Source organism: Erinaceus europaeus, chromosome 14 (assembly GCF_950295315.1).
Source record: "Erinaceus europaeus chromosome 14, mEriEur2.1, whole genome shotgun sequence".
Classification (NCBI taxonomy): domain Eukaryota; kingdom Metazoa; phylum Chordata; class Mammalia; order Eulipotyphla; family Erinaceidae; genus Erinaceus; species Erinaceus europaeus.
The window spans coordinates 10,706,164-10,733,391 of NC_080175.1; the positions used below are offsets into that span (position 1 = coordinate 10,706,164).

Consider the following 27,228-nt stretch of genomic DNA (forward strand, 5'->3'; position numbering starts at 1 on the left):
TCTCTATCAAATAAAGATAACAACAACAACAACAACAACAAAAACCTTATAAAAATTATAAAAAAAATTCAACCCCTGCTTGGTCCTCCTCTGCCATCATGTTCCAGGACCTGAACCTTCCTACCCAACCCCAGAGTCTTTTACTTTGGTGCCATACACCAACTCCTGTCCAAGTTCTGCTTAGTGTTTTTGAAGGTAAAACTTTTTTGTTACATGCTTCCTGTGAATGTAAGTTATAATGAAAAATGTCTGAAGTTCTTGTTCTTGAATATAACCACCCTAATGAAGGACCCAGGCAGTTTCACAAACAATTACGACAACTTGTACTGTTAAAAGTAAATGCTTAGTTTGGGGGGTAGAATAGGAATGGATTAAAAGATAATATTCCTGCTCAACTCACCAAAAAAGAATTATGTGAGAGAGTCTTATTAACCCCGAATGCCTGTCTCAAATGTCATTCATTTTTCTCCAAAAATCTTCTCTCTCTCTCAAAGCCAGAATTGTTGGCCTCTTTGTAATAAAATATCTTATTTATTATGCACTTACATGTTTGGTCAACCCAGATTCATTACCACCAAAACAGTGCATAGGGTAGAAGTATGTGGCATGGATTGAATTAAGATATGAAAACTCGCAGGTTTTGTTTAACCCAACACTAAGCATAATAGAGTTTATGTAAAGTGTGCTACAGCCCTTGTTTTTTGTCTAGTTTCTAAATGACAGTATCAGTAGTATGTTTAAAAAAAAAAAGTAAGAAACGACTACCATATTGAAGTCAACAACCCTTCCAAATCAGTTTCTGCATTTCAGGGTATGAAAACTAGAGGACTATTTCGGAATCAGTGCAATAAAATATTTCACTTTTGCTTGAGAAGCAACCACTGTATTCAGATGTGAATCATGCTTCTACAGTTGAAGGGCTTTCCTTATGATTCATTCAGGATCTTTGTCATAATTGTTCAGGGTTTGTTCCTATATGGGTGTGGGGGGCAAAGCCTCCCTGAGCTTTTAATGGAATAGCTTTCACGTTAGTCAGGATCGTGTGTGTGTGTGTGTGTAGCTCACATAAAAAGAAGGAAATCTGTATAATAGATGAATGTCTGTCTTTAAACAGTAAGTATTTATGTTTAATACTATGTCCTTAGATTTGAGTTTTGAAAGGAAGAAATGTTTTAAGTGGCTGCTTAGAAGTTGTTTGGGCGAGCTAGAGTAATGGTGCACCAGGCACCTCGGTCAGCTTGCCAGGAGCAATGAATGAATAGGGAAGGAGACGGATACTTTCCAAGACTTACATTTCAAGAAGCAAGACATATGATACTGTTTGCATGCTGGCTCTGTTGTCTATCATGAACACTTCTTCCTCTTGTGCACATTTCAAAGGTGAAGGTCCCAAAGCATTTTATTTAAAAAAAATCAATAAAGAAGCCACTGTAAAGAGCAAGATATGCATTCATTATACTACTGTTCATGCATAATACATCCACATACATACAGTTCCTTTAGAACAGAGTGGCAAGTGGTCGTGCCAGAGAAAAAGTAATTACTTAGCAGTTTGGAAGTGAAAATGAGTCTCTTATTAACAGCAATCTATCCAGAAACAAAGAGCAAGGATCTCTGTTCTGATGACATGTTTCCATCGAGCACACAATACCTAGAATCTGGAGAATGCTGTAAGACAGCTTGGGGGTGGGGTAGGGTGGGGGTGGGGGGTGGAGGGGTGAGGGGGTGGGGAGTGCAGCCTCTACTTTAGTGCCTGTGAAAATTGGAGAGAACGAACTTTGAATTGGAAGAAAGAACACTACCAAAAGAGAAAGAGAGTGAAAAGCATTCCATCCTAGTGGGAATGATTTAAGTTATTGTGTTCTTTAAGGAGAAGAAGCCCAGTTGAGTTCTAGCCAGACTCATCTAGGTGACATAAAGGGGAAGTTTGTACATTATTAACAGTGATTTGATGGTTCTCTAAAGGCTTCACCAAAGATTTTAAAGCAGATGAATACAGGAGTCTGCTAACCACATGTACAATTTTAAATATCCTAGCTGGATGTGACAAGAGTGAGCTTCAGAGCTTCAAGAAAAACAAGTTGAGACCTCTTCAGACATAGTACTACAGTTTCTCCTAGAGGTCTCTGTTGTGTGGTATTTCTCCTGTGAGAGCTAGTGTCCTTGTAAGCTGCTTGTTTCATGCTTGATCTTTCTTGGTAGGCAAGAAGCTGTATAGGAATACATTGTTCTCTTATTTACTGTTTAACCCTATCCTCACCAGTGTATAACACAGTGCTCAGCTCTTGTTGGTACTGTATAAACCATGTGTTAAATGCTTGGAGGAAGGAACTAATGACATTCAGTCATTTTGCCTGGGTACCAGTCTAATTCACTCAGCTGTAACACGCCGGTGACTGTACATGTTGTCTTTTGTGTCTGGTGTGTGTGTGTGTGTACTTCTTAGGCCCCAAAATGTCCTTCTGTAGGCTGACAGGGAAACATATGCAGCAGGGAAATACAAATAATGTTTATGCTAGTGGAAATTGTGCAAAATTTAGAATATTAGGGTTTTTTTTCCCCTTGCATGAAATATACACACAGCACAATATTAAAATGTCTAGGTGATTGCATTACGTATATTTATGTCTGTTGAACCTTGCTGTGCAGACATCCTAGTCTAAACTGTATTTGGAGGGTACTCAAGGATGAACTGTTAATGGTTCTTTCCTCCGGTGGTGGTGGTGGTGGTGGTTGAGGTGGAGGTGGTTTGGGAAATGCCAGTTTCCATTGGAAAGGCCTCTCTGCCAGTCAGTCTCTAGTGCTTTGAAACACTAGATTCAGAATCCAGCTCTCTGCCTAGTTAAGGGTCAGGGAAGAAATCTGGAAAATAGCCAGGTATTAAGAGCTTTCAGAACCAGCAAGGCCAACCTTTGGTCAACTCCCCACTTCAAATAGAGTCAAATAGGAATCAGAATAGGTGTTAAGCTATCTGGCTTCCTTAAACCAGTCTGCAGTTGTGGTGCGGAGCTCTGCTCCAGCCTGGTGCTACAGGGAATCATTGGACTTCATAATGAAATGATGTGGGCCTAAGAACATCTGTTGCTATCACAGAGTTTTCATGAGCAATTCCCACACAAAGAGAAGCAGTTTCTACAAATAGTATAGCTGTGTGGTCAGGGTAGAGGAAGAGGGAGAATTGAAAGAGCGACTTCTGTAGCACATGCAGATAGAACACTCTTCTGCAACGAGCCAGCATCTTTGCTAACTTCCCTCTGATAGTAGAGTAGGAAGTGACAAGCTTTGTATTTCCAGACTCATCCAAAATTGATGGAATAAGTGAGTTTCTGCTATTGCATTTCTTCTCCATAAATGGATGTGACCTTTATATTTTTGTTCAGCTCTTGTTTAGAATAATGAAGCTGCATTTGCAGCATGTGTAAGTTCCGCCACCCTCCCCATCCCCCAATATCCCCCCCCCCCTTCAGTGTCCATAGCAGATGGTAAATTCTGAGGCTGCCAGTTCTATCATAATGTGGTTGCAAAAAATAGAAAGCAAAGCAGTATGAAGACCCCTGATGGAACACAGCTGGGGTTGGGAAACAGCTTCTGAATCTGCTTGGTAATAGCACCAGGGTCAACGTGAAAGCGCATGGCTGGTCTGTAGGAACTGGTGACTGGATGTTGGAACAGGTCAGTGATACTCTAGCCAGTTATTATCCACATCCTGTCTACCTGGGCCCCACCAGTAGAGCCTGGGCATAGAATCTTCAATTGAGACAACTGGTGTCAGGCTACTTCAAATTGCTATAAATCACCAGTAAATGATTTATGGTCTTTTTATAGATGAGAAGATAAGAGTACCATCCAGTTTCGTGCTCTTGTCAGATAAAGTCTCCATGAAAACTCTGGCTACTTCATTCAAGTGAGGATCCAATTAGCTTCTGATTCCTTTAAGGGGAGCTTTGAGAAGAGCATAGAAGCATCCAAGTGGTATTACGTCAGAAATCTCCCAAGCACCAGCTCTGAGATAAGGCTAGTTTTTCATAAATCACCACATGCCTTTGAAAATCTTACACCTTATGCCAGATTAAGAGCTACGAACTAATAGAAATGTAAACAGATTTCATTAGGTAACCATAACTCAGGAATTTAATCTCTCCAGTAGGAAATTAAGTTTCCTTTTATGTTTAGACACTCCTGTGCATTTTTAGACAGATTTTCAGGGTGTTGGGGAAGTACTGAGCAAACAAAAGCCACATTCTAGAAAAGAAGCGAAGCATTCCTAAGACAGTTGGTCTGCAGTCTCATTCGGTATCATACTGTCTAGTACAGTCTGTCTGTGTGTCAAAGATCTCATAAGGCTTCTCTGAGAATTCAGAGCTATCATGCTTATATGTCTTGTTAAAATTTTTTTATGTGAAAAAGAGACATAAATAGAGACTGAGGCCCCAAAGTACTGCTCTGGTCTGGCATAGGGCGCTACTGGGATTTGAGTTTAGGCTCTCAAGTCTTATAAGTCCTGTACTCTAGTGCATTGAACGCTCTTTGATCAGCATGACAATTTTAAATTCCAAAAACAAAGTGTGATTAAATAAAAAAATTTATAGGCATGATACCACCATTGAGTGCTTTCTTGGACTTTTTAAAAAAATATTTTCTATTTTTTTGAAAGAGAGCACAGAGAAAGAGAGACAGAGAGAGGAGGGGCACCACTCCCCCACCCATGGAGATGCCACTGTGTTGTCCTTTGTGCTCTTATGTGGCGCTGAGGCTGAAACCCAGGGCCTCACACATGGAAGGTGTGTACTCTATCAGGTGAGTTACTACCCACTTCCCAATGATAGCTGCTTAAAGTAGCTCAAAGTAGATTAAACTTTGAACTACATTTCATTAAAAACTTAAGATGTATTTTTTAAAATTTTTTATTCATAAAAAGGAAACATTGACAAAACCATAGGATAAGAGGGGTAGAGCTTCACACAATTCCCACCACCAGAACTCTGTAGCCCATCCCCTTCCCTGATAGCTTTCCTATTCTTTAACCCTCTGGGAGTATGGACCCAAGGTCATTGTGGGATGCAGAAGGTGGGAGATCTGGCTTCTGTAATTGCTTCCCAGCTGAACATGGGCATTGACAGGTCGATCCATACATCCAGCCTTTCTCTCTCTTTCCCTAATAGGGAAGGGCTCTGGGGAAGCAGAGCTCCAGGACACATTGGTGGGGTTGTCTGTCCAGGGAAGTCTGGTCGGCATCATGCTGGCATCTGGAACCTGGTGGTTGACAAGAGAGTTAACATACAAGGCCAAACAAATTGTTGACCAATCATGGACCTAAAGGCTAGAATAGTGCAGATGAAGAGTTGGGGGGCCCTCCATTTTGTAGTTAGCTAGTAGGCATATTTTAGTTATATTCCAAAGGGCCTGTGGCTATACTAGTTTTTTTTTTTTTTAAATCTGGAACCAGAAACACCTAGAATTGCCAAATCAATCTTGAGGAAAAGAAACAGAAATGGGAGGCATCACACTCCAAGATCTCAAACTATATTATAAAGCCACCATCATCAAAACAGCCTGGTACTGGAACAAAAATAGGCACATAGACCAGTGGAACAGAATTGAAAGTCCAGAACTAAACTCCCACACCTATGGACATCTAATCTTTGATAAGGGGGCCCAAAGTATTAAATGGAAGAAGGAGGCTCTCTTCAATAAATGGTTCTGGGAAAACTGGGTTGAAACATGCAGAAGAATGAAACTGGGTTGAAACCTTATCTTATCAGAAACAAAAATCAACTCCAGATGGATCAAGGACCTGGATGTTAGACCAGAAACTATCAAATACTTAGAGGAAAACACTGGTGGAACACTGACCCACCTATATATGTATTTTTTTCAAAGCAAAGATTTTTCTCAAGAAGACCTTCCCAATTACAGCACTTTATCTTTTAGATTTTTTTTATATTTATTTTTCCCTTTTTGTTGCCCTAGTTGTTTTTTATTGTTGTCATAATTATTATTGTTGTTGATGTCGTTGTTAGATAGGTCAGAGAGAAATGGAAAGAAGAGGGGAAGATAGGGAGGGGGAGAGAAAGATAGACACCTGCAGACCTGCTTCACTGCCTGTGAAGTGACTCCCCTGAAGGTGGTGAGCCAGGGGCTCAAACTAGGATCCTTACGTCCGTCCTTGGGCTTTGCGCCATGTGCGCTTAACCAGCTGTGCAACCGCCAACTCCCAGCACTTTATCTTTTAAGTTAAAACTAGACTAAACTTTGAATTACATATCATTAAAAACTTATTATATATATGCATTTTTTTTCAGAGCTTAGATTTCTTTAAGAAGACTTCAATGAAAGAATTTACATTCTCCTTGAGGAACTGACCCTTGGCCCAGTCTAACACGACTCATGGAGGGTCTAGTTCAGGAGTGAGTGAATAGCTCTACCAATTTAACCCTGTGTTTGTTTCATAGTTTCTGACCAGAATGGATTTACCTGAACAGACAGTGGTAGATTTTTGAGTAGATCTGGAGAAACCAAAAGGGAAAACCAAACTGTTTGCCTTTTAAAAATTTTTAAGTGCAAAAGTACAGAAAAAGGACAGGGTACAGCAGACATACATACAGCATTGTTACCTCTTAATAATAAAAAAAATCAAAACAGAATATATCAGATAAGATGGACGAGCCTCTGCATTATTTAACACTAGGCCCACCCAGATTCTCAGTCTCCTCAGATACAGTTAATCTCATCAATTCTGTGTGTCCCCTTCTGTTTCATGTTTTATATTCTTTTTTAATGTTTATTTATTTATTCCCTTTTGTTGCCCTTGTTGTTTTATTGTTGTAGTTATTGATGTCGTCATTATTAGATAGGACAGAGAGAAATGGAGAGAGGAGGGGAAGACAGAGAGGGGGAGAGGAAGATAGACACCTGCAGACCTACTTCACCGCCTGTGAAGCGACTCCCCTGAAGGTGGGGAGCCGGGGGCTCGAACCGGGATCCTTACTCCGATCCTTGTGCTTCGTGCCACATACGCTTAACCCGCTGTGCTACCGCCTGACTCCCTTCATGTTTTATATTCTTACATATGCCCTGTGTACCACAAAATGCTCATGTACAGTATAACTGACTTTAGAAAGCATTTTTTGTGTGCTTGGTAAATATTTTGTGACTCATTTTACACAGCATAGTTGAGTATATTGGAAGCTACCTGTTTTATATGTAGCTTTTAGCCCTTTTATTTTCACTGCTCTGCAGTCCACTATATTGATACTAATATATTCTGAACTCGTGTTGCTGTGGACGCCGAGTTTATTTGTGTAGGTCATCTGTGCGTATCTCTAGGGGTTCTAGTGCTTAACTCTAGAATTCTAATTGCCGAGAAGTGTTAAAATTTTCAGTCTTCATAGTTTATATCCAAAGTAATTCATGCCAGTTGACAGTGGTGCCAGCAATGTTTGAGTATTCCCAACTCCAAATTCGAGAAGTTTTCAGTTTTGAGGCTATCTCAAAACTTCGCAATGAAATTGATCTTCTAAATGATCAATGATAGAACTGTTTAGCTTTTGAGATTTGAAATAAAAGACAAGCAAAGTGTAAAATTCTGATATATTTATCTGGCACGCTAGGGTCCCAATACAGAGATGTGCTGTTTCTGAAAAACTTTTCTATTAAGGAAATGTTTTATGAGACTATTATAGAAAACAATTTTACATTATTCACATGGGCCTTATTATAGGGTTATAGTATTCCTACAAAATTAAAAGTAATTATTACATTGATAGATAAAGTCACTTTTCAAAGTCTAAGTATTGATGAAAATCTTTATAAAATAAGTTTCTTTTTTGTGGAATTCAAGGTAAGTTTAATTCAGTCTGAATAATGAACATAAGGTTGCTAAAAAAATTCAATATACTTCCAGGGCCTAAAACAATAGCTGCTTATTTCTACCCTCGAGATTCTCATATTTTAATAGTTATCTTTGCCTTTTGTGGTCTCACCTCTGAAAGTTTATGTAAATGTTGCTGAATATTTTATTTTCTCTACTTTTTAAAAAATATACATATATTTATTTTCCCTTTTGTTGCCTTTTTTGATTGTTGTTTAGTTATTATTGTTGTTATTGATGTCATCATTGTTGGATAGGACAGAGAGAAATGGAAAAAGGAGGGAAAGACTGAGAGAGGGAGAGAAAGATAGACACCTGCAGACCTGCTTCACCGCCTGTGAAGTGACTCCCCTGCAGAGCCAGGGGCTCGAACCCAGATCCTTCCTCCAGTCCTTGCGCTTCGCGCCACATACACTTAACCCACTGCACTACCGCCCGACTCCCTATTTTCTCTACTTTTAACTAGGCATTTTCTGTTCAGAATTCTAAGGACCCAAGATGATTCATCTTATGACAGTGCATGGGCTGTTTTCATTTCTTTTTTTCTTTTTTTTAAGGAAATGCTTTACAAGACTGTTGTCACATAGGTGCAGTTTCACATCTTCCTGTGAGGTGCCAGCATACCTTACCTACCACCGAATTGCCATCTCTTAACCATCATGGGACACTCCCAGTGCTTTACATCCTGGGGTCTGCTGAAACAGACCACCACTTATTAATGTTTCACTCTGTACTTTCCCTTGGTTGACTTCTTTTTTAAAAATTTTGTTTAATATTTATTCCCTTTTGTTGCCCTTGTTTTTTTTATTGTTGTAGTTATTGTTATTATTGATGTTGTCACTGTTGGATAGGACAGAGAGAAATGGAGAGAGGAGGGGAAGACAGAGACAGGGAGAGAAAGACAGACACCTGCAGACCTGCTTCACCGCCTGTGAAGTGACTCCCCTGCAGGTAGGGAGCCGGGGGCTCGAACCGGGATCATTAAGCTGGTCCATGTGCTTTGTGCCACCTGCGCTTAACCCACTGCACTACCGCCCGACTCCCTGGTTCACTTCTTAAATCCCACCTATGACCTAGATAATCTGGCATTCACTCTTCTTCTGGCTTATTTCACTTAGCATGATTCCCCATGTTCTAGATAGCTGGAATTGTCTCTCCTACCCCCCTTTTTTTAAAAGGAATCTGACTTACAGATGAGTAGGGGTATTCACTGTATTACCAAAAGAACTACTTAAACATAGGCACACATATTCTTTTAAAGAGTGAATGCATTTTAACTCAGGGATTGTAAATCAGTCTGTTGTTGAGGAGATATTGCACAGTCAGAGGACTCATTGTCTCTGGAAGATTCAAGAAATCTGACCGGCTACAAGTAGAGTGCAAACACTGTTCTGGTTGTGTTGTACAAATACCATGTGAGTGAGTGTGAATGTTTTTTCAAGGTGAAAGTTTTTTTCCTCCTTATAAAATTGTTGTCTATAACTTTTGTGCCCGCCTCACCATATTTACAATCCAAACCTGACTTGACTTTCTTTTCTTATTTCAGTGTGACAAAATTCGACAAGAACGAGATGAAGCTGTTAAAAAACTGGAGGAATTTCAGAAAAGTACGTAAGCTTTTTCAGTGAAATCGTTCTAATCCACATAACTGTTTGGGATGATGTGGGCAGACATGTATAGTCTCTATGTATAGTTTCTAATGTAGGAGACAGCCCGTCAAGAAAGCAAGGCCCGTCTTCCTAGTTGTTCCCTAAATGCCTTGACATTACTGTGATTTTTTTTTTTTAAAGAAATGCAACGAGCCTTATTGTTTCATGGCTATGTTACTAGAAAGGCTGTCTGTACTTGCTGTACATTCTTTTTATTACTCAGTACACATAAGGGAGAACAAAAATGGCTTATCTTTTGAAGAAAAAAAAAAAAAACACCAACATTAGTATCTTGGGTTCTTCTCTCCTGATCTTGTCTTTGGAAGAAATGCATCACAAGTACAGATTGTCCACTTGCTCCCCCCTTCCCCAGTAAACAGTCTGTATGCCACAATCACCTTTGTGTGTCAGTAGGACTATATTAAGTTTTCAGTTGTTGCCCAGAGGACTGTACTAGAATTCTGCCACATTTTATTTCTGTGTCTCTTCAGTGATGGGATGGCAAACGCTAGAAGAAGAAGTGATGGGATATTTTTGGTTTTTCCTTACTATACTAATGCCCTGACAAGTATTCTTACACATACATCTCTACAATGCCCAGACTTAGTTCCTTAGGTTAGGAAAAAGAATGCTAGGGGGACTGGGCAGTAATGCATTGGGTTAAGCACATATAGCGCGGAGTACAAAGTACCTGTGTAAGGATCCCAGTTCGAGACCGGGGATCCCCAGCTGCAGTGTGTGTGTGTTGGGGGGGGGGGTTGCTTCACAAATGGTGAAGCAGGTCTTTAGGTGTCTGTCTTTCTCCCTCCCCCTTCCCCCATTTCCCCCATCTCCCTCAATTTCTCTCTGTCCTATCCAATAAAAGAAAATGGCCTCCAGGAGCAGGGGATTCATAGTATTGGCACGGAGCCCCAGTGAGAACCCTGAAGGCAAAAAAGGGAAAAGAATGCCAGTTTCATAGGATACACCCGTTTTTAAAAAAATATATATTTTTTATTTATAAAAAGGAAACACTGACAAAAAACATAGGTTAAGAGGGGTACAACTGGGATTGGGCGGTAGTGCAGCGGGTTAAGCACACATGGCGCAAAGCACAAGGACCGGAAGAAGGATCCTGGTTCGAGCCCCCAGCTCCCCATCTGCAGGGGAGTCGCTTCACAGGCAGTGAAGCAGGTCTGTAGGTGTCTGTCTTTCTCTCTCCCTCGTTGTCTTCCCCTCCTCTCTCCGTTTCTCTCTGTCCTATACAACAACGATGCCAGCAATGACAATAATAACTACAGTAATAAAAACAAAGGCAACGAAAGGGAATAAATAAATATTTTTAAAAAAGAAGAAAAATAGAGGGGTCCAACTCCACACAATTCCCACCACCAGAACTTTGTATCCCATCCCCTCCCCTGATAGCTTTCCTATTCTTTATCCCTCTGGGAGTATGGACCTAACGTCATTGTGGGGTGCAGAAGGTGGAAAGGTGGAAAGTCTGGCTTCTGTAATTGCTTCCCAGCTGAACATGGGCATTGCCAGACTCCCAGCCTGCCTCTCTCTTTCCCTAGTGGGGCAGGGCTCTGGAGAAGTGGGGCTCCAGGACACATTGGTGGCGTCATCTGCCCAGGGAAGTCAGGTTGGCATCATGGTAGCATCTGGAACCTGGTGGCTGAAAGAAGAGATATACCCATTTTTAAGAGTGTAAGAGATAGTTTTTTCATCAAGAAAAGCTGTATTCCCACAAAAACTATAGTAACCCAAGTGTTTGCTGTGCTAGTTTAATGTAGTGTAAATCTGTTACTATACTCTCCCCTCTAAATAGAGCCTAATTGATTATACCCCGCAGGATCAGATGGGAACCATCTGATGGAGAAGGGGCCAGAACTTAGAAGGCAAGGTGACCCTCCTCCTTGGAAGTCATGAGTTTTGCCATCCTTTTGCTAATTAAATCAGCTTGTTTGCTTATGCTTAGAACACATAGACTTGGTCACTACCCGGCAAAGCATTTCATTCTTGTTGATGGTAAAAACAGGTGTAAAAATACAGCAGGACAGTTACATTTCAGTAGCCAGTTTATTTTCAGCCTCTGTCACAAAGAAAATCTCAGGGGAGGTAGTGTTGATAACACCTATCTTTGGAGACCTGTGTGCTATGACAGAAATACTCTTCGAAGTGGAAGTGTGGATTGTGGTCACACAGGACTTTCTTCTCCCTTGGTGTAGGGGGAGTGGAATGCTTTTATTCTGGTGCCAACACCAAGCCATATTTAAAAGAAGTCTGCCATTGACACTGTTGTCAATTCCTGTTCTTGAGCTAATTATTAATGGTGAATTGGCACATTGTGTGAAATCCACTCTGTTTGGAGGTAGTTTAAGATCTTTGGGGTGGAGTTAATCAGAAAGTATTTTTATTCAGGTAGGTAGTTGAGATTTTTTTGTTTTTTACTGCTTGCATTCAACTTGTCCTCAGACTGACCTACTTTAAGAGTGGCATTTAAGTTTTCTCTTTTATTTTCCGTTTTTCTTTTTTTCTTTTGAGGATCTTATTCTTGAGAGAGACAGAGAGAAAGGGAGAGAGAGAGAGAGAGAAACAGAAGCACAGATTAGCTATGGCGTATATGGTGTTGGGGTTTAAACCTGGGTCCCCAGGTGTTCAAGTTCTGTGTTCAGTTGCTGAGCCAGCCAGCCTGCCTGCCTGCCTGCCTGCCTGCCTGCCTGCCTGCCTGCATTCCTTCCTTCTTTCCTTCTTCCCTTCCCTTCTTCCCTTCCCCTCCCCTTCCCCTCCCCTCCCCTTCCCCTCCCCCTCCCCTCCCCTTCCCCTCCCCCTCCCCTTCCCCTCCCCTCCCCCTCCCCTCCCCTCCCCTTCCCTTCCCTTCCTCTCTTCAACCCTCCCTCTCTCCTCTTTTGTCTATTCCTTTCTCTTTATTTCTCAATTTTATTTACCAGAGCACTGCTTAGCTCTGCATCTAGTAATATTGGGGAATGAACCAGGGATCTCAGAGCCTCAGGCATGAAAGTTTTTTGCATAACCATTGTGCTATCTTTCTGACCCTTTCCTTCTATTTTTATTTAACTCTTTCTTTGTCCTCTAAGTACCTTCCATAGTTACACAAGCTTAATTTTGCTTAAGAAGTCCATACTCCCAGAGGGATAAAGAATAGGAAAGCTATCAGGGGAGGGGATGGGATACAGAGTTCTGATGGTGGGAATTGTGTGGAGTTGTACCCCCCCTTATGCTATGGTTTTGTCAGTGTTTCCTTTTTATAAATAAAAAAATTTTTAAAAAGAGTTCAAAGTCTGAAAAATCAATAACAAGGTTAGCACAAAATACTTTTCTAAAGACAGATTTATTTATTTATTTATTTATTTATTTGAGAGGAAGAGAACCAGAGCATCCTGGCACATATGATGACTGGGAGCAAACTCAGACTTTATTCACTGCACCATCTCCCAGGCCACAGTACAAGAAAGACGTCTTAACTGGTTACATGGAGCGCACGTGTTACCCTACAGTAGGATCCAAGTTCAAGCCCCCAGGTCCCATGTGCATAGCTTCACTAGGGCGCACTGTTAGAGATTTCTCTCTTCCTGCCAGCAGTTATGCAGTCGTGACTGGCTTCTCACCACACCAAAACCTTCTTTGTAATTATTTTATTATTATTATTTAAATGTTAGAGAGATATAGAGGAAAAGATATGAGAGACAGAGACAGAGAGACTGAGACTAGAACACCTCTCTCATTTCTGACTTTCAGTGGTGCTGGGGATTTAACTTGGGACCTCAGAGCCTCAGGCATCAAAGTCTTTTGCAGAAGCATTATGCTGTCTCCCCAGCCCCACAAAAACCTTTCTAAGTAATCTTACGCTGCACAGGAACTTTTGGTCTGCTCACCACACACACATCCTGCATCAAAATATTGTAGAGAGGAGGAGAAGATAGTATAAATGGTTAGGGAGAGAGACTCACATGTTTGAGGCTCCAAAGTCCCAAATTCAATCTCCAACACCATCCATAAGCGAGAGCTGAGCAGTGCTCTGGTAAAAACAGAAAACAAAACCAGAACGAGAACAACAGAGCACCAAAAGATTGCAGAAAGCTGGCAGGATGGAGAGGAGTTTTGCTCAGGAAGCAGTATCATTGATGGCGCCATTTTGGAATATGATGGATTAGAAAGGAACATAAAAAACTAACGTCACCTACACAATTGATTTCACCAAGTTTTTCTGCTTAGAAATCTCTAATTTGGGCTATATTACTTCTCTAGGTCTTATGGTTCTCTATGTTATGAGAACACTTAGCACAAGGCTGGACACACTGTCTCAATCAGTGGGGATAGTGATAGTCTCACAAGCAATTTTATGCGACAGTGAACTCGCTTGTAAAAGGGCTTCACAGATGAAGTTAGTCCTTCAAATAAAACCAAATATGAGTAATTACTTTGTACAGAGCATTGGCAGATAGGAATAAAACAAAATCTGTTCTCTAATGCTAATTTTCTTTACTATTGCTGTTAGTTAAAGATAAAAATAGTAAAAGAATAAAAAAAAAACAGTTACCCTACAATATGATATATTTTATGATGGCAAGGAGGTAAGAGTATTTTGAGGTCAGGTCATAGAACAGGAGAGGCAAATGGTACTGATTCAACAAGGTTGATGTAAACGTAAATTGCCATACCGTAAGGAAACCTGAGTTCTCAGAGTGATTAAAAAAATCCATTCTAGGGGCCAGGCGGTGGCGCACCTGGTTGAGCCGTGCATGTTACAGTGCGCAAGGATCCAGGTTTGAACCCCTGGCCCCCACCTGCAGGGGGAAAACTTTGCAAGTGGTGAAGCAGGGCTGCAGGCATCTCTCTGTCCGTCCTCCATCCTTCTCGATTTCTGGCTGTCTCTATCCAATAAATAAAGATAATTAAAAAAAATATCCTTGCTGAGGCTGGAGTGATAGTTTACCGAGTAGAGCACCTATCTGTAGGTTCTGGCTTTGAGCTATGGTGTCCTGTGAGCAGCGCTGGACGGGCTCCATGGATGGCTGAGTGGTGCTATGGTGTCTCCCCTCTTCTTCTGTCTCCCCCAGCCATATTTCTCTTTTTCTTTTCTCTGTTTGAAGTAAAAATAAATGAAAATGTCAATTTGGAAGTAGTGGAATCATGAGACCAAGGCAACACACTCACACTCTCTGTCTCATTTGGAAATTTCAAGTTTTCTGAAAAGAGAAAACAGTATAATGATCTCATATTTCCTCATTGTACAGTTTCAACAGTTGTTAGGTCAAGACCAGCCTTCTTTCCTCTGCACCTCCTCCATCTGCCCTCACTGACTGAACAATATTGTAAAGTAAATGCCACTGGCCATATCCTTTTATCTGTAAATACCTCATATGTGTTTCTACTGTATTAGGATTCAAAATAGAAAAAACTGCGGTAATAGCATCACTTCATTTGAAGTTTATTTGTTATCTTACTTTCTTTTTTAAATATTTATTTATTCTCTTTTGTTGCCCTTGTTTTTTTGTTGTAGTTATTATTGTTGTTGTTGTTGGATAGGACAGAGAAATGGAGAGAGAAGGGGAAGACAGAGGGGGAGAGAAAGATAGACACCTGCAGACCTGCTTCACAGCTTGTGAAGTGACTTCCCTGCAGGTGGGGAGCCGGGGGCTTGAACTGGGATTCTTACACCAGTCCTTGCGCTTTGCACCAACTGCACTTAACTCGCTGTGCTACCATCTGACTCCCTGTTTTCTTTCTTAAACCTTTGTGTCATCCAGGTTGTAGGTGTGTTTTAGATGTGTGGTGGTCAGCATATTCTGGATATTGAGACTCAAGCCTTAACTCAACAGGTCATTTTAAAAAAGTAAAAATAAACTGAGGCCAGGTGGTGGTACACCTGGTTGAGCACACATTACTATACTCAAGGATCTGAGTTCAAGCCCCTGATCTCCACCTGCAGAGGGGAAGAAACTTCACAAGTAGTGAAGCAGTGCTACACTGTACATGTCTCTGTCTCTCTCCCCCCCCCTTTTCTCAGTTTCTCTCTGTCCTATCAAATAAAAAGAAAAAAAAAAAAGGGAAAATCTAGCTGCTGGGAGCAGTGAATTAATTGTGTAGGCACTAAGCCCCAGCAATAACTGATGGGGAAAAAGAAAATAAAAAGAAAGAAAGAAAGAAAGAAAGAAAGAAAGAAAGAAAGAGAGAAAAAAAGAAAAAGACAAAACACCAAAAGTTTTAAAAACATTTGTCCTAATGAAAGTGCAGATAAAAGGGGAGTAATATTAGGGGAAGATGACCAGAGGGCTCTGAACTCCAATTTCATCAAGACCTCAAAACTCGGAGAGAGAAGAGGTGAAAAAGGAACAACATTTGGAAGTAGCAATAGGTGGAGGTTTGACTTAAAAACGAAGGGAAAGCAGAACTATAGAAAAAGTGGATAAATATATATATATATAAATATAGATAGTTATAGAAATAATAGTCAACCCATATCTGTGACCTTGGGAGGACTACTGCAGTTTCTAGTGTGGGAATGGGGACACAGAACTCTGGTGGTGGGAAAGGTTTGGAATTATATCCTTGTCTCACAATTTTGTAAATCAATATTAAATCATAAGTTTAAAAAAAAAGTGCAAATAAAATTCTACATTAAAATATTTCTGTCTGGGGGGTATGTGCTTTTGAAAATTAAGTCATGAGGAAAGGTTGACAGTTCTACATCTCCCCAAGATAGGCGTGAGAGCATGTCACCCTCCACCAAACCCTCATGCTCCTCTACCATAGCGCCCTAGGCCTTCAATCCCCAATTCACCCCCCTCTTATACCACTCCCTGCCTCTTGTCCATAGATCTGCTGTGATAGACCACTGTCTGTTAAAGTCTTTTGTTGTTGTTTTATTTTACTGTTTTTACATAGAGAGAGAGAGAGGTAGTGAGAGAAAGCACCACACCTAAAGCTTCCTTCAATTCAGTGGGCGCCGGGTTTGAACCTGGGTAATGCATGTGGCAAAATATCACACTAATACTGTTTTGTCCACCCAAAGCATGCATTTTAAAGGTATAGGTATTTCTCTAAATATATTTTTCCCTCTTGAATCTAGGAAGCTGATAAGTAGTATTATGTGCTACCAAATTGGGCAGGGGCTATATATTTTTTAAACCAAAAAATCAGAGCATCACATTAAATATCTACCGTTTTCTCCTAAAGGAAGAAATAAAAATCCTAGCTGATAGAATATACCACATAAGAATTGGAGAAAATATGGGAGTCGGGCGGTAGCACAGCGGGTTAAGCGCGGGTGGTGCAAAGCGCAAGGACCAGAGTAAGGGTCCTGGTTCAAACCCCTGGCTCCCCACCTGCAGGGGAGTCACTTCACAAGAGGTGAAGCAGGTCTGCAGGTGTCTGTCTTTCTCTCCCCCTTTCTGTCTTCCCCTCCTCTCTCCATTTCTCTCTGTCCTATCCGACAACGACATCAATAACAACACAATAATAACTACAACAGTAAAACGGGCAACAAAAGGGAATAAATAAATATTTAAAAAAAAGAATTGGAGAAAATACAAGCTCATGCTACCTAGCTAAGTTTGTCAAGTTAAATTATAGGGCAGCTTTCCCCATAATGTTTAGAAAATAAGTGTTTTTTTTTCTCTTGCTAGGCCTAAATCGTATGACTATGGAGTGATTTTTCTTACCATGAACAAGGATGTTATTGAATAAAAAAGTCAAATTCCTATGAAATGCAAAGTGTTTATGTTTTTGTTATGATAGTGGAAAGCAGATTGTGGCAGAAGATGTCAAGTAGTTAAGACTAAAAATTCAAAGTAATATTTGATGTTGTAAAAATTGTATAGGTTTCTTTTCTCTTTCCTTCACATTTTTTGAAGAACCCCCCTTGTAAACATAGTGATAAAATGCCAAGAATATTAGGATTTTAAGGAAATAATAGAGCCTATTATTTAAACTACAATATAAAAGGCAATTATATTGATGAAGAGCTACATGGGCTTTGTGTATGTGAATAAACTTGGCCTGTGTTCAGCTTCTATTTGTTCTTCTGGCATAAACACATATTGTGTGTGATTCCAGTTTAATGGGGACCCGTTTGTATGCCAAGCAGCTGCATTTTAGGACCTATTGCGTGATTTCATAGCTCTCTGAAAATTGGTTCTATTCAGAACAAGAGATAGAAGAGGCGAGGGGGGTGGTGTGGAGGGGTGGGGGGGGGCTTCAACACACAATCATTTCTTTTCAATTGGAGCCAGAAAGGTTGATGACAACATGACCATTGTGTTATAATGATAAGACCACTAAGGCATCTGTACCTCTGATCAAGGCTTTCAGACAACAGCAGATACAATTTAATTCACTGCTCTGTCAGCAGTGCTGATACCATTATGCCGTCTGTCTCCACAGTTATAATCACTGTCCTCTGAGAAATGCAGTTGAAATGATCTTGAGCAGTCAAAGAAACTCTCAATTAAGCCTGCCACTTCCAATGTGTCAGATTGTGTCTTATGCACTTGGTACAATTTTCACTTCCAATCCTGTTTATTTACAATGTCTACCAGTAATTACGCTTAACGTGTCATTTAGTGAGGGGGGCCCCTGCCAAGCCGATTGTTGGGTGCTGCTGTACCATTGAGTGGGAGTTTCTCGAAGTCAATGCCATCAGCAGCTTTTAGGCCCTGATGGGATGCAGTAGTAATGTTGATAATGCAAGTATCGTGCTCATCAAGTCATAATTAGATGCCACTCAAATGTGCCACTTGTAATAACAGTGTTGATTCATGTTTTTCTCGGTGACTGCAACTATTAATTAGTTAAGTGGTTTTTGGTTGGCCTGCATTTGCTGCAGATTATTATTACCCCTGAAAAAATGTCAAGGTTAGAGATGTTTCTGGCCATTTAGAGCTGCTTTATGAATTTGAATATTAACATAATAAGAACTTTGGACAGACTTAGGAAGTAATATATTTTTTTTTGTATTTAATTTGGAGAGAAAAAATTTTCCCCTGAGTTTAATCATAATTGCAGGTTAATTAAGCTTAAATGAAGCAAAAGTAATCTCTCTTTGTGTTATGTGAGCCAGTGCTTTTTTTTTTGCCTAACTTTGTTGGGTTCCACATTTGGGTGCTCCTTAATTTTTCTTTTTCTTCTTTCTTTCTTTTTTCTTCCTTTCTTTCTTCCTTTCTTCTTTTGCCAGACCAGTGTCAGCCATATACATGTCTGCAGTGAGGTTTGAGGTTTTTGAACATTTTCTTTTTAGCTAATAACATGGGTGGGAGAAACTGGCACTTTCCTTCCTTGATCTTTAAAGTACTAATTCATCCTGGTTCGAGCCCCCGGCTCCCCACCTGTAAGGGAGTCGCTTCACAGGCGGTGAAGCAGGTCTGCAGGTGTCTGTCTTTCTCTCCCCCTCTCTGTCTTCCCCTCCTCTCTCCATTTCTCTCTGTCCTATCCAACAACGATGACAACAACAACAAAAAAACAACAACAAGGGCAACAAAAGGGAATAAATAAATAAATATTAAAAAAAAATAATTAAAAAAAAATAATAAAGTACTAATTCAAGTTCGACATTACTTTGCACTATTATTTTGTATTATTGTTTATGTAAACCAGCCCCCCCCCAAAATAAAAACCTGAAAATCAATATTTTTAAATACTGATAAAATTAAAAGTAAATTTTTATTTTCGAGCTAATCTTACTGATAGTCTGTGATGTAGTTTATATTATATGGACTTATTTGCATCTACTTTCATTATCATATATTTCAGAAGTCTTACTGCTAGACTTTTGTGCCTAGTGTTCATTAAGTAGTCATAACTGCTTTGTTACTAGATGATTATTGCAGTACTTACCTTTGCTAGACTGTGTCCTTTTTACTTCAGTTATGAGATTTAAGGAAAAAAATTATATTTCTTACTAGATAATTTTTCCTTTCTTTCTAATAGTTAATAGGAGCGTATATAAACACCACTCCTGCCACCAAAGGTCTGTGTCCCTACCCCCACCCCCTTATAGTGAAGCTGAAAATCTACCCTCACCCTCCACCCAGAGATTTTTACTTTGGTGCCATATTCCAAACTCAAACAAATTCTACTTTGCATTTCCCTTTCTGTTCTTCTTTTTCATCTTCTGTTGATGAGTGAGATTATCCCATACTCATCTTCTCTTTCTGACTTACCTCACTTAACATACTTCCTTCTAGCTTCACCCAAGTCGGGTCAGAAAAGGTGGGTTCATTATTCTTAATAGCTAAGTGGTATTCCATTGTGTATATATACCGCAACTCTCTCAGCCATTCGTCTGTTCTTAGACACCTGGGTTGTTTCCAGGTTTTGACTATTATGAATTGTGCTGCCATCAACATAGATGTACATATATCTTCTTGGATGGGTGTGATTGTGTCCTTAGGGTATATCCCCAGGAGAGGAATTACTGAGTCATAAAGAAGGTCCATGTCTAGCCTTGTGAGAGTTCTCCAGACTGCTCTCCACAGAGGTTGGACCAATTGACATTCTCACCAGCAGTGCAGGAGGGTTCCTTAGTCCCCACACCCTCTCCAGCATTTGTTTCTGCTGTTGTTTTTGATGTATGATATCCTTACAGGGGTGAGGTGGTAGGTATCTCATTGTTGTCTTTATATGAATTTCTCTGACAATGTTTTTTCCTTTTTTTAAGTAAGCATGCTTTATTTTTTTAAAAAAACCTTTTATTTATTTACTTATTTATTATTGGATAGAGACAGACAGAAGTTGAGAGGCAGAGAGGCAGAGAGACACCTGCAGTACTGCTTCCCCAATCCTGAAGCTTTTCCCCTGCAGGAGGGGGCCAGAGGCTTGAGCCTGGGTCCTTGCGCCCTGTAATACGTGTGCTAAACTAAGTGTGCCGTCACCTGGCCCCTCTAGATAAATTTTCTTATGAGAGCAATGTGCTTTATTCTGTCTACTAAGAAGAACAAGATCACACTTGCGGGGGTCGGGTGGTAGCGCAGCGGGTTAAGCACACGTGGCGCAAAGCGTAAGTAAGGATCCCGGTTCGAGCCCCCCGGCTCTCCACCTGCAAGAGAGTCACTTCACAGGCGGTGAAGCAGGTCTTCAGGTGTCTGTCTTTCTCTCCTCCTCTCTGTCTTCCCCTACTCTCCCCATTTCTCTCTCTCTGTCCTGTCCAACAACGAACGACATCAACAATAACAATAATAACCACAAGGAGGCTACAACAACCAAGGCAACAAAAGGGGGAAAAATGGCCTCCAGGAGCAGTGGCTTCATCGTGCAGGCACTGAGCCCCAGCAATAACTCTGGAGGCAAAAAAAAAAGTCACACTTGCCACCTTTTACTTTTGAGCAGTTCATTTGTTTAGAGGAGCAGGTACATATAGCTAGAGAGCCAATAATTAAATAGTCAAACTTCTTAACATTCTAAATGTGTGTAGTAACTATATCCTATGGCTTTGTCAGTGTTTCCTTTTTATAAATAAAATAAAATAATTAAAAAAGAAGTTCATTGTATTTTTTTCAACATTCACATACTAACTAGAATTTAACTAAGACAGCATCATTTTTCCATGACAACTAAAGGCCTGGATAGCTAAAGAATTGAAGTATTCTTAATCATGGGACAAGATGTGTGGGCTTCTGGAATAGCTGACTAATCTCTGAAGACTGTGACTTATTTCTCCCCTCATTCCTAGTTTCTCACATGGTTATAGAGGAAGTTAATTTCATGCAGAACCATCTTGAGATAGAGAAGACTTGTCGAGAAAGTGCTGAGGCCTTGGCAACAAAGGTAAGACCATTCAAGTAAGTGTGTTTTTACCTGACTGTTAAAATTTCACTTTGGCTTTTTTTTTTTTTTTTTTTAATCCCCAACAGTGGCTTCTGTTTGCTTTGTTTGGTTGCTTGTCTTTTTACTTTTCTAATTTCCTCACCTATTGTCTACTCTGGTGATAAGGAAAGTGTTGTGAAGTTTCAGAATCTTGGAATGTGATTACGTAAATACATGTACTAAAGTAGAACTTATTTTGTTAATGAAATGTGTGTGTGTGTTTCAGCATTTGTGCTTTTTTTTTTTTTTTTTTTTTGGACTGTGAAATATGGTCCCAGAGTAGTCTGCTAAACTGGGCTTTCCAAATGTCTGTGCATTTGGATAAAATGCTAACCAAGTTAAAAAATAAAAATAAAAAAACAACTAACCTTGTGTGACATAAAAGAGTAATGAATGTTTCATGTTTGAATCAGATGAAAAAGTCAGCTTTCAGTCTTACATTTCAGGTGATTATTTGTGAAAGCGAAGTGAGGGCATGCTGAAGGTGACCCTCCAGTGTTCCACTGATTGCTTCTAGCTGATGAGTTTACCAACTGTGTAATTTTCGATACTCTATCTCATCAGAAGTACATTATTATTAAAGAATGTTTTTATCTCTGTCGTATGTGTTTTGGGTTGGATAAAATGCATTTGACCACTTCATCAGAAAATGGATTACAGCAATTTTCAACCAAATTTCATCAGTAATGCTGGTTGTATTTCTTCCCTTCCTCCCCTTACTCCCCCCCCCCCCCCCCACACACCTACACTCAAAGTATTTCTTAGGACTAAAATTCTAAATCTGTGTGTCTTTCTGTCTGTCTATCTAGTCTGTATGCATTAGCAGTCTGCTTGCTAGAAACATTTGCTTAATTGTTTGCCTGATGACTCTACATTAGAATTCATAAGACCTTCAGTCAGACTCTAAAGATACAAGTATGTTTGTTGCTTCTTTTCCATTACTTGTCTGTTGTATCATCACGGCAACGCACACCTTTGCTGTAGAGGCAGATGGCCTAGGCACCCTCGCACCTTGGCCACACTCTCACATTGCCTCTGTTCACTGCTGTGCCGTACTGTGAGTGCTCTTTCAATTTCCTTCATTTCTTCTTTTAAGTAGGAAAAAAGACTCATGTGGAGTATACTAGGTGCTCTGATCTCATAGCAGCTAAGAATACTGTTTGAACTGTCTCTTGTTATTAACGCATACTCCTAGAGCAACAGTAGATCCAAAGTGAGGAGCCTGTTTATCTCCCAGGACTGGTAGAGTTTGTGGAACGCAATGCTTTGAGCAGCAGTATATTTGTGGTTTCTTCCTGTTTATGTCTTTCGGGGCATCTGTGACTCTGGGCAGGTTCTGTGAAATATCCTTGTCACTGACTCATCTTAAAGGACAACATAGACTTGAGTCAAGACCAGACTGGGAATGGCATGAGCTTTCCTTCTTCCCTTTAGTCTTTGGTGCATGCTTGACCTTTTTAAAAGTTCATTTACCCCACCCGCACTTAGTATTATTTCATAAATGACTTTGAGCAAGGGAATCCAGTTGTCTTGTTCTTACTATCAGAGTGGACCAGGATTGACTTCTTAGGAATACTCCAGATTCATTGAGTTGGAGTGTGGCCCAGCCAAATGTACCTGAAGAAGTTTCCAGGTGACTGTTCAACACTTTATATGGGATGTCTCATTTTATAAAATAGTAGAGACTATTTTTACCCTCATTTTGTTGCTTAGAGAAAATCAATAGTGAACGATTGACCAGGTCAGTTCTAGAGGGGGCACAATTTGAATGCAGAGTTGGCTTCTTAGCTTTGCTATACTGATTTCACAGAGACATTATACTGAGCTGCCATGCTACATCAGTGATTCTCGGTGTTGATATACATTGGAATAACTAGGGAATCTGAAAAAAACACTATTCTGGGCCCCACTGCCAGACTACCAGACTTTGGTCTGGTGTGGGCCTATGCACTAGGAATTTTCTAAGTCTCTCTAGAGAGGTTAGTGTGTTGTCTTGGCAGCCATTGGTTTGTTTAAATGTTAGGAAAGAGAATTACAAATCTAGTCTTGTACTTCTCATTTTTCCCCCTCAAATTCTTATTTCTCCCAACATTCAGAAAGATTATATCATTTGAGAATTGACAAGGATCCTTGAAATTCTGGTGCCATGCTGTTGTTCATGGTTCAAAGGCTTCACAGTAGTGTTTACTTGAATTTTCTTTTCTTTTTTCCTTTTTTCCCTTCCTTCTTTCTCCTCCTCCTCCTCCTCCTCCTCCTTCTTCTTCTTCTCCATCTCCTCCTCCTCCTCCTCCTCCTCCTCCTTCTTCTTCTTCTTCTTCTTCTTTTTTTTTTTTTTTACCAGAGCACTGCTCAGCTCTCTGGCTTATGGTGGTGTGAGGGGTTGAACTTGAGACTTCAAAGCATCAAGCTTGAGAGTTTCTTTGTATAACCATTATGCTATTCCCCCTCTCCACCCTTTACTTGAATTTTCTACCTGGAGAACGGGGCTGGGAAATCGTGGATTTCACATCTCATCCATGATACATGTGAAACCCTACAGGCTGAAGTTGTGGACTCGAAACTAAAAGATTGTATCTGATTCTCTGAATTAATCTCTCCAGGGTTTCATGGAAGAATTAATGGAAGGGTTCAGAGCCATTTCTGAGAGTTTCTTCCTGACTCCTCCAAGAGGCCAGGAGTACCTATATTACTCCAGACCATGCTACTTGTGATTTACTTCAGTCCATTCTTTTCCTCTAGGTTAAATAGGCTGGCCTTTCAGAGAGAGAGAGACAGAGACTGAGAAGACCTAATGACAGTCACAAGTAAAGACCTAAAGCCTGTGAAGTACCATATTGAACACCTCAGTGTAATGTACACTTTATAGTAGAGAAGGGTAACTTATCATACCTCTGGATTGCATATATTTATATTTACTGCTAACTATTAAACTCAGAAATGTACTTGACCATCTGTGGCCCATAGTAAAGGGAACATGTTTCCAGCTCTATACACCTCACATTTCATTCTAGAGAAACCACTCTACTAGATTTTCACATGTACCCAATTAAGAGTGCACTTTTTATTTACTCTAGTCTCTGTGTGTGTATGTGTGCGTGTTTCATTTCTGTTCTTATTCTTTATTTTTTAATTTTATTTTGTTTTTAAGTTTTATCTGTTTTTTTAATTTTATTTATAAAAAGAAAACATTGACAAAACCATAGGATAAGAGTTACAACTCCACACAGTTCCCACCACCAGAGCTCTGTACCTCATCCCCTCCTCTGATAGCTTTCCTATTCTTTAACCCTCTGGGAGTATGGACTCCCAGGCTGTTATTTATTTTTTTCAATTCATTTACTTATAAAATGGAAATGCTGACAAGACCATAGAATAATAGGGGTACAATTCCCACCATCAGAGCGCCAGTGTACCTTGGAGCCCTGCCTCCCCAGATCCCTACCCCACTAGGGAAAGAGAGAGAAAGGCTGGGAGTATGGATCGACCTGTCAACACCCACATTCAGCAGGGAAGCAACTACAGAAGCCAGACCTTCCACCTTCTGCACCCCATAATGACCCTGGGTCCATAATCCCAGAGGGATAAAGAATAGGAAAGCTATCAGGAGAGGGGATGGGATATGGAATTCTGGTGGTGGGAATTATGTGGAGTTGTACCCCTCTTATCCTATAGTTTTGTCATTGTTTCCTTTTTATAAATAAATTAAAATTTAAAAAAAGAAGAAGAATGGACTAGAGCCCTGTGGCTTTTCTCTACATGTCTGCTCCATTTTGGCTTATCCACAGACTAGCATTCTCTGTTACTCAGTCTCACTGTGGAGCCTGGTTGCTTCTGGACATCTAGACACTTAGACAGAAGCTCATCTCTCTGTTGTAATCTCTAGTTTTCTAGACAAGGAATGAAACTGACCCAGCCTGAGTCATGTGCTGAACCCCTGGTTCAGAGAAATCGCCTGTGCTCTGGAGGAAGCAGCATTTTTTTTTTTCTTTTTATGGAAATCGTAGAGAAGAATGAAGAGGAGTAAGAGTGGCTAGAAAAGCTGTGGTCCCAGGCAAACAACATTTCAAAGGTGTTCACAGCATAGCGTCAAGCAAAACGTGATTGAGGCAAAGTGCCTGAGTGAAGACCATTAATGACTACGATAAATTGGGTTCCATCCGAACTGGTGCTTGATCTTAATCCTCACATTGTTTATCAGTGATAACTAGTACCTCTCTGTGTCTCTGGAAAAGTAAAAAGTACAAATGAAACCTGATTTCATGACTCTTCTAATTGTTGGTTCATGCTGTGACTGTTGCTGAGTATGGAAGACAAAACTACACTTAATTTGGCTATTGTCTAGAAACCCAAGACATTCATTTGACTGCTGTTAAAATAACCGTTTTTATACTTTGTCTTAGCTAAATAAAGAAAACAAAACATTGAAGAGAATCAGCATGTTATACATGGCCAAGCTGGGACCAGATGTAATAACTGAAGAAATAAACATCGATGAGGAAGATTCGGTGACAGACCCGGATGGTGCCAGTGAGACTTGTGTGTCTGTGCAGTGTCAGAAACAAATCAAAGGTAGAAACCTCAGCCTCATTACTGAGCTGCCTCTTTATTCCTACTCGTTCTCAACTCTGCTTGCACATTGCCGTCACATGGGAGACTTTAAAATGTAGTAATGCCTGCATCCTGCCTTGAAAGACTTCATTTACTGTGCCACTGAGGTGCAATTCAGTTGAAAACCATGATAGGTATAACATGTGTGTGAGTTAGAGTTAGCTGGAAACAGGCACCTTATAAAGCATTGTCTTGATCGATGCAGGTTGTCAGTACATTTCTTAGGAATGTAGACTCTAGGCCAAGATCTTTTTTTGTCAAATGAAAGTACAACTATATTGAGGTAGCACCTGTTTCTCTGGTCCTCTACTGGGACCTTGGGGCGAGAATTCATCCCCAAGTTGTTTAGTCTCTGTCTTCAGAGATTCTCCTTTTTGGCCCAGGAATAACACATAAATAATAGAAAGTGTTAAATAATTTTGCAGAGCAAGGTCATGTGGTACATCTTTTAAGTACACATAGATTTTATTCATAAATGTATGTCTACTTTATGTTGGAGATATAGGAAGTTATTTGGCTTAACGATTGGGGGGTAATTTGCTACACTTGTCAAAAGGATTATATATTAGCTTGCTAGTAGGTAAAACTTCAGTGGTTGAATGAAGAAAGAGTTTTACAAAGCATCATCTGTCTGCCTCTTCAGCCTCTGAACCTAAAACTGAAAAAGTATTTATGTGAGGAGGGAAAGGAGAGAAGCTGAAAGGATTTCCCTTTGTCCAGAATTCTCCCTTCTGGTGCATCTCAAACCTTGAGGTCACTTGTTTGTCCCTAAGGATTAGCCATTCAATGGAGAAAGTGATTTTTGAAATAAGTCTCTGAGCAGAGAGTCTCTTTTAAGTTGGATCCATGTAAAAAGTGTGATATGATTTTTGAATAATCATAAGACAGATTTTTTTTTTTTTTACTGTCCTCGGAGAAGAGAGAAAATTCAAATCAATATTAACTTATGGGAGGGACCATAGGCCTTCCTGGGCATACAAATACTGTGTGGGTATTTTTTTCATATCTACAGGGCGATGTAACTTTAATCAGACACCAGAAGCTTTTGCACTTAATGTTGATGGTGTGTTTTGATTTTAGCAACAGTCTCCATTAAACCCCAATAATAAATATAAAATAAATTAAGAAACAGTATACCCACAATTCTACAGGAAATCTACTAGAATGAATCCCTTTTCAAATAGGTTATATTTAAGTCATTTCAAATTATTTAAAGGGCAGTAAATTGACGGCATGTCAGGAGTTTTGCCTCCAAATCAAAATCTTCAGGTTATGAAATGCCCAGTTGTTTGTTTATAT

The 27,228-nt window shown here is 40.1% G+C and overlaps 1 protein-coding gene across 5 annotated transcripts in view; it reads left to right on the forward strand.

The window, feature by feature from the left end:
- The window catches only part of SHTN1 (shootin 1), a 134,339-nt gene that overhangs the window by 29,161 nt on the left and 77,950 nt on the right, over positions 1 to 27,228 (forward strand). For all 5 annotated transcript variants that reach the window (XM_016186151.2, XM_060171216.1, XM_060171217.1 and 2 more), the window contains 3 exons: positions 9,417 to 9,477; positions 21,188 to 21,282; positions 25,722 to 25,890. In XM_016186151.2, coding sequence (XP_016041637.1) covers positions 9,417 to 9,477; positions 21,188 to 21,282; positions 25,722 to 25,890 — 325 coding nt within the window. The remainder of the gene's footprint in view (positions 1 to 9,416; positions 9,478 to 21,187; positions 21,283 to 25,721; positions 25,891 to 27,228) is intronic.